The 11,319-nt window shown below is 54.8% G+C and overlaps 1 protein-coding gene across 2 annotated transcripts; it reads left to right on the top strand.

The window, feature by feature from the left end:
• The first annotated feature begins 420 nt into the window (after window positions 1-420).
• On the top strand, window positions 421-11,093 carry GGA1 (golgi associated, gamma adaptin ear containing, ARF binding protein 1). 2 transcript variants are annotated; one of them, XM_030453239.1, is made up of 17 exons: window positions 421-574; window positions 1,041-1,125; window positions 1,409-1,484; window positions 1,980-2,078; window positions 3,308-3,431; window positions 3,824-3,927; window positions 4,990-5,070; window positions 5,486-5,623; window positions 5,766-5,847; window positions 6,271-6,378; window positions 6,667-6,822; window positions 7,589-7,653; window positions 7,764-7,939; window positions 8,053-8,339; window positions 8,612-8,781; window positions 8,997-9,107; window positions 9,257-11,093. In XM_030453239.1, exons 1-17 carry the CDS (start codon window positions 544-546, stop codon window positions 9,365-9,367), a joined length of 2,004 nt encoding a protein of 667 aa, XP_030309099.1. In that variant the 5' UTR covers window positions 421-543; the 3' UTR covers window positions 9,368-11,093. The 2 variants fall into 2 exon arrangements, with proteins under 2 accessions (XP_030309099.1, XP_030309091.1); XM_030453231.1 differs by lacking the exon at window positions 421-574 and adding an exon at window positions 1,733-1,758.
• The last annotated feature ends 226 nt before the right edge of the window (window positions 11,094-11,319 follow it).

Genomic DNA, 11,319 nt, shown 5'->3' with positions numbered 1-11,319 from the left:
CCCCTTCTCCCTTTCCCTTCCCCTTTCCCTTTCCTGTTCCCCTTCCTCTTACCCCTTCCTTTTCCCTTCCCCCTTCCCCCTTCCCCCTTTCCCCTTTCCCCCTTCCCCCTTCCCCTTCTCCCTTCTCCCTTCTCCCTCTCCCTCTCCCTCTCCCTCTCCCTCTCCCTCTCCCTCTCCCTTTCCCTTTCCCTTTCCCTTTCCCTCTCCCTTTCCCTTTCCCTTTCCCTTTCCCTTTCCCTCTCCCTCTCCCTTTCCCTTTCCCTTTCCCTTTCCCTTTCCCTTTCCCTTTCCCTTTCCCTTTCCCTTTTCCCTTTTTCCTTTTTCCCAACTCTGCGGTGACCGAGGAGGGGAAACGGCAGGGGGCGCGCTGAGCGCCGGGGAGGCGCTCTGCGCTGCGGACTTCCGTCTCTCTATGGTTGAGGGCCGCCGGAGCGGCGCTCTAGAGGGTTCGGTTCGGTCTGCTCTCCATGGCTCGGCTGTACCGGGCCGGGCGGCGGGTGGGTGGCGGTGGCGCGGCCCTGCCCCGCTGAAGACCCCTCCGCCATGGAGCCCGAGACGCTGGAGGCGCGAATCAGTGAGTGCGGCGGGGCCGGGTCGTGTCAAGGGGAGGGGAGGGGGGGGGGGGTGGTCCCCGTCCCGGCCGCCACAGCGAGGGGGAATCTGGGGAGAGGCTTTGGGATGCGAGGGAAGGGGTGAGGGGGCTGAGGGTCACTGGTAGGGGGGTGTCGCGGCTGTGAGGGGAGGGGGCAGCTTGGGGCAGATGTGTGGTGCAGGGTCCACGCGTGAGGGGGTTGGGCCGTGGCTTTGAGCACACCGTGTGGGGGATGCGGATGCGACCTTGCGACTTCGCGTGGGGTAGGGAGGGTGTGGGCAGGCGCCCCCCGTGGTTTCTCGGGGGGTGTCGGGGATGTTAGTGGTCGGGGTTTGTGTTTTTCCAAGCAGCCGGTGGAGTTGGGAGGGAAGGAGCAGTAGTGCCCCTCCCCTCCACGGGGTGCGAGCCTGGGGAGACTTCCTCAGCGTTCCCCTTCTCCCTCCTGCAGACAAAGCTACAAGCCCCCTGAACAAGGACCTGGACTGGGAAGGTATCAATGCTTTCTGTGAGCAGCTCAATAAGGAGCTGGAGGGGTAAGTGCTGCTTCCTTTCCCCAGGATGCTCTGGATCACGGTTGCTCACACAGTAAGATTCAGTGGGGTTGTCCTGAGAGGTGACAAAGCCCCTCAAAGTGTGCGTGTGTGTGGGGGAGTCCTGGTCCATTTAACAGAAGATCCCAACTTGTTTTCTAGTTCCTTCTCAGTGCTTTAAATTTGCAACAGGCTTTTCAACCCTGGATTCCCACCTAGAAACACAGGTACCAGGCTTTTCATCAATAACCAGCTAGCTTGGTTTTTTTTCCCATGTTCCTTCCAGCCCTCCACTTGCTACCCGACTTCTTGCCCACAAGATCCAGTCTCCACAGGAATGGGAAGCTATCCAGGCCCTCACGGTAAGGGCATTTTCAGGCTGGTAGAACTAGGTGGAGGGCCAGGGCGTGGGATTGCTCCATTTTGACTGAAGAAGCTTTGAACTCCCTCTGAGAAAGCCTCGGAACATCTGAGCTGTTGGGTGGGAGAGGGGCTAAACGTGGTCTCATAAGAGAGGAAGGGTGATTGGTGGGAATGGCCTTGTTCCTAGGAAGGATCATAGCCTATTGGAGTCAATAGGAAGATTTTTGTTCTCTTTATGTCATTGTAGATCCACACTGTGAAACCCCAAGATTTGTGAGCTCCCTTAAGTATATCCCCTTCCACAAGTTGTTTTTTTTTCCTCCAAAGAGGAAAGTCTTCTTCCCCCTGGGAGGGTGATTGGCCACCAGGGAGGGACAGGTCGTGTTCCTCCTCATGTCTGTGGGGATAGCCACATTCTCCATGGCTGGTGAGGGGGGGATCTGGTTCCTGAAGCTGCTGCTGCTGACCCCATGCTGGGGCTCCCCTCTCCCCAGGTGCTGGAGTCCTGCATGAAGAGCTGTGGCAAACGCTTCCACGATGAGGTGGGCAAATTCCGCTTCCTCAATGAGCTCATCAAAGTGGTGTCACCCAAGGTGGGTCCCAGGGAATCGTGCTGGAAGGGGGACCAGAGCCTGGTGGCCAGGAAGGCTTGGGGAAGAAGTAGTAGCTGAGCAGAAAGGTCAACACACCCCCTGGGATGTGGGAGAGACAGGACAGTGCTAGTAGGAGATTTAGTCCTTGAGTTTTCCAGTGGGAAGGTGAGGTTTCACCTGATGCAGGAGGCTGAAGGCCAGCCAGACATGATGCAACCAGCACTTGTAGGACTACTGAGCTCATCTGCGTGCTTGGAGTCACCTTCCCTGCATCTCTGTCAGGCCTTGTCTGTGCTGCCCGTGCTCAGGAACCTCCCTCAGCTTGGACATGGTGACCATTTCTCTGCAGGGTGTCCCAGCCTGGTTGAGACACTCTGAGGGCAAGCCTAGGCCTGGTGGGTGGTGCTCTCACAAGTCCATCTGAAGCACCAGGTCATTACCTGCTCCCCTGCCAGTGCAGCTGCTCCTGCAGCAGAACAAGCTGTGCATGCTCTCCTCTTCAGCCAAGGCAATTAGCACCAGCAAGGATGGAGTTAAGGGAACACAGACTAAATATGACTAAGGAAAACCTTCCTCTGCCAGTCAGCTTGTGATCAGTGATGATGAATAGCCAGGGACAGTGGCGGCAGCACCCTGAAGTCCTGTTGCTGGGCTCCCCAGAGCATGTCCTCTGCCTTAGGCCATTGGTCCCTGCTGGAAATGTGCAGTGTTCCTCTGTGCCCATCAGACAGACCCACGGGTGAAGAGTGAGTGCACAGCTCTGGGGCAGAGCTGTAACATTTGGAGATCACACTGCTGGGTGCTGGTCATTTGGGACTCACCTGGCCCTAAGGGGTGCCAGGCACTTTGTGCTGGAGCCTGTTACTCACAGCCCTTCCCTCCCAGCCCTGTTCTCTCCTGCTTTCTGGAAGGCTGTCATGCCAAGCAGCTTCTCAAAGCAGGGCTCTTTCTTTCACAAGGTCACAGGGGGCCCACCTGAGCCTTCCCACTTGTCCCTGTGTCTTGCTGAGGGGCTGCTGGTGCAGCATTTCTCCCACCCTGGGTGTTTTCTGTGGTGGAAGGAAAGCAGAGCCTGGGACACGTTGCAAGGACCTTGTGAGCTTCCTCTTTCCTCTTCTCCGTGCTGTTGGGAGCGGTCTCCTCGCTTCTGGGGGAGGGGAGGAGAGGAAGAGGCCAGGCTTGCAAGGGCTCAGATCAGCTTCATGCCACCTCATCTCTTGTGTCTCCAGTATCTTGGCAGCCGGACATCAGAAAAAGTGAAGTCGAAGATCCTGGAGCTGATGTACAGCTGGACATTAGGGCTGCCTCACGAGGTGAAGATCTCCGAGGCCTACCAGATGCTGAAGAAACAAGGTGAGAGGTAGTGGTCTGTGAGGAGAAGGTGGATGGACAGTTTGCCTTCCCTTCTTTTGTTGTCTGGGGAGAATCTGAAACAGATTCATTGGCTGAGGGGGACATGTGCTTGTTCCCTACCTACAGGAGATGGGTCATTGGAAAGGTCTGGGGCTACAAGGCTGCGAGTGCTTTGGCAGTTGATGCTGGGTTTTTCTGAGAGGATATTTACAGGGAGTCAGGGGCAGTTTTAACCTGAAAACACAATCCAAAATAATGGGTACCTGGATCAGACTCAAAACCCCTCAGTCCCAGATGAGTTTGGTGTTCCATTAGGGAAAAAATTACCCAGGTGACAGTGCCATACCTCAGTGGGTGAGTCCTTGTGACCTCTCTGTTGTTCCATACTGCAGGGATTGTGAAATGTGACCCAAAACTGCCTGAAGATGCTCCATTTCCAGCACCACCTCCCCCTCGGCCCAAGAACATCATCTTTGATGATGAAGAGAAATCCAAGGTAAGGGTTCTGTGCAAGTAGAGGGCTGGAGCACAAGATCTTCCCTGCTTCAGGCTCTCCCATCCTGCTGAGATGGAGATCCAGAAAGTGTCAAGACCCCTGGCACACATGTTGTGCTTCAGAAAATGCAGGAACAGTGAGGGCCCACTCTAGAATTGTGTCAAAGGAAACAGCCAGAGCTGGGGGACGTGGGTCTGTTTGACCTTTGGAGCACTCAGCTGCCGGGCAGCTTGAAGTGCTGACACATTTTGAGAGGTTTGCTGCTGTGTGGTCTCCAGGCTTCTGAGTTACCTGGCTGTGAGGTTTAAATCCCATCCCCAGGTGCTCCTGCTGTTATCTCTTCCCCACCCCCAGCGCAGAAATCTGCTCATTGCCCAACCACTTCTACCCTCCTGGGCTCATCCTGTATTGCCTTCCCATCAGAATTGTGTCACCACTCAAACACACCTCTGCTTTATCAGTGCTGATGCATTTAAGCAAGGATTAGGCTCCTCTGGGTCTATATCTGCAGCAGGGGTGTGATGCCACTTTGCTGCAGGGGAAATATTTTGGGTCACAGAGGATTTTTTAGGTGGCCTGTGGGGACTCTTCACTGACTAGAGAAGTGGGGAGAGGAAGTGGGAACTCTCCCTCTTTGCCAGGTGCACCTGCAGAGGGGCACGTGAAGAAATCTGAGTAGGAACATCAGGCAATCCCATGGCAATTCCTGCATTTTCCAGGCTTTCTGGCTTTCTCAGTACTGGTGCTTCTGTGCTCCGGGGTCTCCGTGGTGCATAACAGGCAGACAGGAGCAGGTGTTGAGTGCAGGGGACCTTCTGGGAAAGACCTTTCTTGCAAAACCAGAACCACAGTGGAGAAAAGGAAGACCAGTTGTATTTCTTCTCTCCCTTGTCTCCACATAGCCCACAGGATCTTGCAGCTGGGCTTGCAAACGGCTGGCATTGCCTGCTGCCTCTGCCAGATGTGGGTTCAGAGCAGCAGTAACTCCACTGTCTTTGGTGTTGCAAGTGACTCTAGCTGCCACCCCTCAGCTTGGACTCAGAGGTGCCTTCTCTTTTGCAGATCCTGGCTCGTCTCCTGAAAAGTTCCCATCCTGAGGACCTCCGGGCTGCCAACAAGCTCATCAAGGAGATGGTTCAGGAGGTGTGGATGGGGAGAAGGGGAGTTGGAGGGCTCATGGTCTGGGTGGCAGTGGTTGGCACCAAGGAAGCAGTGGCTCTCCTAGTGCAGAAGAGCTTCTGCCCAAAATTTTGCAGCAGCAGCTGCTCGAGAGTCTCTTTGTAATTTCTGCCACCCATTGGCTACTCAGGGGAATGGCTCTGGGTGCTTTCTGTGGCCCAAGCTCTGCTGCAGTGCTAGATCTGCTGCAAGGCTACTCGTATTTGGGAAGTGCAGTCCCAAAGATGGTCTGGAGTGTTCCAGTGGAGTGGGAGCTGTTTTGAGGGCAGGGTAGCTCTGCCTTAGTCCAGGCAGTTGGTGTGTTGGCTGGCCCAACCTTCCACCCCTCCAAGTTGCAAACAAAAGTAAGGACATACTTCCCCATGTACTTCCCCTCCAGGACCAGAAGCGAATGGAGAAGATCTCCAAGAGGGTGAATGCAATAGAAGAGGTGAACAACAATGTGAAGCTGCTGACAGAGATGGTGACAAATTACAGCAAGGGGGAGACCATGGAGAGCAATGAGGACCTAATGAAGGTGAGGAAAGCTAATCCAGTGTCCTCCCTGAACATAACAAAGATGGGTGATCCTTGCCCCTGTATAAGGTTCCTGCATGTTTTGCACCCCCAGCTGAGGACCTTGCTGCTCCCCTCAGCCCCCCCTTTCTCTTCTCTCTCAGGAGCTCTATCAGCGCTGCGAGCGCATGAGGCCCATGCTCTTCCGGCTCGCCAGCGACACAGAAGACAATGATGAAGCCCTGGGTAAGCACGTTTGGCCCTTTCCCACTCTGTCTCCCTTCTTCCTTCATCTTCTTTCAGGGAGCCTGTGCTTGTGCTGCCCGTGGAATGGGATTTATCAGCAGCCACCGCTCTGCTGGGGCTGGCTGCTCGCTGTGGGGCAGTCAGTCTGTGGCTTAACACTCACAGGGGTTATGTGGTGGCAGTCAGCAGGGTTCCAGGCTTCCTCCACTCCACACTGGAAATGATGTCTGGTGTGTACTGCTGGGGCTGCCACGGGGTGTCAGTGTACCCTCCTGCAGCCTGCACAACAATTTCAGTCTGTCTGCAGTGAGCTACTGTCACCTCCTTGGCCCTTACTTTGAAGGAACAGAGGGAGCTGTGGGTATAAAAGTCATTCTGATTCTTGAAGATTTCCAAACTTCCTTCCCACCTGTTCCATTTCAGCGGAGATCCTGCAAGCCAATGACAATCTGACACAGGTGATCAATCTCTACAAGCAGCTTGTACAGGGAGAAGAAATCAATGGGGAGACTGTGGCCGGTCCACTTCGAGGTGAGAAGACTTGGGGAATGGGGACAGGAAGGTTGAGACCAGGGACTCTGTTGCTGGTTTCCCACAGTGTAAGAGGAGAATGAGAGGATAGGAGAAGAGAGGTAAAATTTGCAGGAGGCCAGAGTGGGGCTGATGAGATGAGGAAATGTCTTCTGGAGATGACTGATGCATGAAGAGAGGGAGCTGGAAGGGAAAGCAGAGAGGGGTCTTAGGAAGGATGGGAACTGGCCTCAGAACACTTGATAAGAACTGGATAAAGCGTCCATCTCTCACTTTGTTCCTTTTCAGGCAGCACCTCAGCACTCCTGGATTTGTCAGGCCTGGATCTCCCAGCAACAGGCCCTTCCTACCCAGCCTTGCCCACCCTTTCAGGTGGCTCAGCAGTCCCCATGCCTGACCAGGCTGGCTCTGTCTCCTTGCTGGATGATGAACTCATGTCTTTAGGTGAGAAGACCAGAGCAAAACCTCTTTATTCTCTCCTTCACCTTGTCTGTGTGGATGGTTCTCCTTGTGGCATGAGCATGAATGAGAGCAAGCTCTGTGAGAGGTGAATAATGACAGACCAAGAGGGGTCCTTCACTTAGTGTGAGGGAGAAAGAGGAAAAGACCCAGCTATGATACTGAACTTCAGTACCACCAGGTTTTCCTGACTAGTAGAGTGAGCCTGCAAGGAAGTATCCTCTGATTTGCTCTGGGGAAACTGACCTGGCAGGTATATCAAGAATGGTGCAATGGCTGTCCCCAGATGGGATCACAAGAATGGATCACCCTTAGCTCCTCAAGTTTACTCTGCAATTGAAGTCACGAGCTGACAACAGACACATGGGACTTCTGGAAGTGTTCACATGGAAGTTTTGTGAAGTGCTGGTCCTAGAAGGCTCTAGGGTCCTGCTTTTTCCATCAAAATGTCTGCTTCCTAAGACAGGTGCTCTGAGTACAACATGCAGTATACAACATGGTCAGCTGGGCTTGTCAGCCCAATAGTATTCACTGCTGTGCCAACTGTAGTGAGAACTAGACTGTAAATGAGGATCTCTGGGCAAAATAAACACTATCACCCTCACAGCTCTGCCCCACACAAGGTTGGGGACCAGAGATGAAGGCCACATTGGTGGTTCATTCCTGCTGTTTCTGTGTCTTATTCAGGCCCCAGTTAATGCTTTTACCTGCTCGATAGCTAAACTTCGTGTTTGCTTTTACCCCCAAACAGGCCTGAATGACCCAGCACCACATCCTGCCCAGGCTGGTGACAGCAGTGGCTGGAACAGCTTCCAGGTAACGTGCTGGGCAGAAAGTGGGGATGGTGAAAATGGGGTAGGCAGTCTGGTGGTTGGTGCTGATACACAACCCTGCTTGGGGGCCTCTCCTGTGGGCTCGTTTTACAGTCATCGGATAGCAATGAGCTCAGTATCGCCCCTATGACAGCAACACCGACAGTCAAAGCAGATGCTGGCTCATCCTCCCCCAAACCTCCTCACACCAGTGGCCTGGATGACCTGGACCTCCTGGGCAAGACTCTGCTGCAGCAGTCTTTGCCTCCAGAGTCTCAACAAGTGCGATGGTAAGCAGGAGTAGTTCAGTCTCACAATTCTCCCCATCCTTTGCATTTCTGCAGTGCTGGACACAGACATTTCAGTGCCCTGTTCCCACTCCTTACCTTTTCTTTTCCTACAGGGAGAAGCAACAGCCACCTCCCCGGCTCACCCTGAGGGATCTCCAGAACAGGAGCAGCTCTACAGGCGCCACAGCCCACAATCCTAGTGCTCTGCCTATGCTCCAGAGTGTTTCCCCTAACCCCACACTGCCCCTGACCTCAGAGCCACCTGCCCCTGCTACACTTCCAAAAGCTGCCACCTCACCCCCAGGAAATGCTGCAGTCCCACCACAGCCTCCTGCCACCATGCTGCCCCAGGAGATCTCTCTGGCCAACATCACTGTGCCTCTGGAGTCAATCAAACCCAGTGAGATGGGGAGAAAGAGGGGAGGGCAAGCATGGGGAGGGTGGACTGATTGGCAGGGAGCCAGGCAGATCAGGCAAGAAACAACTTGACAGGGTATGAAGGAGGTGGAACAAAACATGGGAAGGAAGGAATGTGAGGAAACTTCTTGCTGGTTGGATTTTTGTGGAGGTTGAGGAGGGGTGGTATCTGTCAACTTTGTATAGTTTGGGTGATGGGGAAAGGTTGCTGCAGGGCTGTGTCTCTCCTAGCTAAGTGCTGCCTGTCTCCCACAGGCAGCATCCTCCCTGTGACTGTGTATGACCAGCACGGCTTCCGTGTCCTCTTCCACTTTGCTAAGGATGCCCTGCCCGAGAGGCCCGACGTGCTTGTGGTGGTGATTTCCATGCTCAGCACGGCCCCGCAGCCCATCCGAAACATTGTATTTCAGTCTGCTGTCCCCAAGGTAAGGTGGCTGCTGGGGCTGAGATCCCCAGGCTGGGCTCAAGTGTGCCTTCGCTTTGCAGGAAGAGAACTCCTTGGGACTGGGATGGAGTTATGCGCCTTCCACACATACATTTTTCTTTTTCACTAGACAGTGGAAGCTCCCCAGATTGGGGAGCAGGACCTCTGGCTGCCAAGTCCCACTCAGGAATGTTGAATCCTCTTCTCTTCCCCTAGGTGATGAAGGTGAAGCTCCAGCCTCCCTCAGGCACAGAGCTGCCGGCGTTCAACCCCATTATCCACCCTAGTGCCATCACACAAGTCCTGCTGCTTGCTAACCCACAGAAGGTAACAGCACCATCCCTGAGGTCTTATCAGGCTGGTTCTGCTGCCTGGGCAAAGCCCAGTTCCCCTGTCCCTAGTCCCTCTGCTCTTGTGCCTCATGACTTTCTTCCTCCCACACTTTTCACTGCTTATCCTTTCTCCCCTGTCTCCAGGAGAAAGTGAGGCTACGGTACAAGCTGACCTTCACCATGGGAGAGCAAACCTACAATGAAATGGGGGATGTGGATCAGTTCCCCCCACCGGAATCCTGGGGAAACCTCTAGGGCCCCACGTTGCAGACACTACACTGCAGAGTCCTTGGGAAGCCAGCCCTGCAGGGCTGGAGCAACCCGAGGAGATGGGGAGGGTGGGTGGGGGCTGCTGCTCACGGTCTATTCTCCAGACGGCCAGGCGAGGGCCAGAGGGAGCGTGCCTGAAGTAGGAGAGCAGAGATGCCAGGAGATGTTCATCCCACAAAACTAGGAGTGGAGTGGAAATCTTCGTGCAGGTCAACAGTTGCCTTCCCTGCTCTTCCAAAGGCATCGCTCCCTCTCTAGTCTGTCCAGCCTCTAGCCCTGCTTTCTCCCAAGGGGCGGTGGGGAACAGGGATGGGGAGCTTAGCAGCCTCAGCCTGAGGCAAGGCCTAGCAAAGGAAGATCCTTTTCCTTGTCTACCCATCCATGCTTCCCAGCCCTTCAGCTGCTTCATGCTCTGTGGTGCTTCCTCTTGCCCCCCTTTGCCCCCTCCTTGGAGCTGCGCCCCAAGTGGTTCCCTGTCTGATGGGATCACACTGGAGCTGGTGTGGAAGAAGTCTGGACAGAGACAGGGTGTCCCTCCAGCTCCAGAGAGCAGGTAGCTTTGTTTCTGGGGTGTCGGGGAGGAAGTGATCTTCCCGTATCCCCCTCCTTCCAGCTGCTTACAGAGCTGTTGGGGGGGGTTTGGGAGCCTGGGGGCTGGGAAGAGTTTGCTCTGTGCCTTCCTATCCCCTTCAGCGGGAGCTCCTGGGCACTTAGCCCACACAGCGAGGAATCCCACACTCTTCCCTACATGTACTCATCTACCACAGCAAGCCTTGGGGACTGCTGCTGGACTTCGTCTCACATGGCAGTCCTGAAAGGGGGTACTGAGGGGACCAAGTCTCCCCACAGCCTCCTGCCCAACAGGGAGAGGAAGCAGGACATGGCCTTCCTCCCCCTGGCTGGGCTGGAGAGTGTGGTGTGTGAGGGGTTTTCTGAGCTCTTCAGTGCCACCTTGCTGTAGGGTAGGTAGGTAATGAGCTGGGAGTCGAGGGGGAGAGACTGGAGCCCAACCTGTCACCAGAGGGCACCAGTAAGCTCTCTTACTGGGAGCCCAGCTCTGCACTGGGGGGGACCTGGGGATGGGGAGGGGGGGGTACAGCTGTGCCTTGTGCACCTTTGCCTGCAGCCGTGGGCAGGCCTGGCTCCCTGCAGCGGGGAGGGGGCTTCCCCCAGTCACCCGATCACTGTGACACAAGAGCAGGGATCTGCAGGCACGGAAGAGACCAGAGGTTGGCACATCCCAGGCGATCCCCGTCCCCATGGGACTTGTGACCACAAGAGCCCCTTCCCATCCCTGCGTGGTCTTAAAAGCCAGGGGCAAGCTGTTGCCCTACGTTTGCTTGCCAGAGGTAGAAGGAGGTGTGTGTGTGTGTGTGTGTGTGTGTGAGATGGAGGAGAGTGGGGGTGCCTCAGGCTTTGGGATGGGGCAGTGAAGGTTGAGGTGTCTTGGAGACGGGGGCAGCAAGTGATAGAGGAGAGGGGGAAGCTGGGTTTCTGCTGCGTTTTACTTCCCTTTCTGGTCTCTTTTCTGGGTTTTGTATGGGGGTTTTTCTTTGCAGATCTTGTTTGGTTCTTGAACAGACTTGTATATATTTTCAGTGCAAAATTCTGTAAATGGAAGAAAACAAACAAAAAGATTTAAAACAAAACGCCCGGCGCGAAGAATCTGCTGTATTTATGGGAAATAAAAGAGTTCTTTCCTGATCCTGTCTCTCTGGCTTTTGACCCAAGAACACATTTTCACCTCACCTTCCCTGACTGCAGAGGAGCTGTAAGGGGTCATCTCCAGCTCAAATCCTGTAAGTCATCCCCCAGTCAGCCAGGGCCTTGCCAGGATGATTTCCCCACTCCCATGAGCAGGGAGAGGGGGCTAGTGGAAGTCCCCTGGCTGCTCTCAATTCCTGTTTGGGAGCAGAGTCACTTGAAGGCTGCAAGCT

Source organism: Calypte anna, chromosome 1 (assembly GCF_003957555.1).
Source record: "Calypte anna isolate BGI_N300 chromosome 1, bCalAnn1_v1.p, whole genome shotgun sequence".
In the NCBI taxonomy this organism is placed as follows: domain Eukaryota; kingdom Metazoa; phylum Chordata; class Aves; order Apodiformes; family Trochilidae; genus Calypte; species Calypte anna.
Note: the sequence above shows the minus strand (reverse complement) of the source record. Positions and strands in the feature narration are given on the sequence as shown.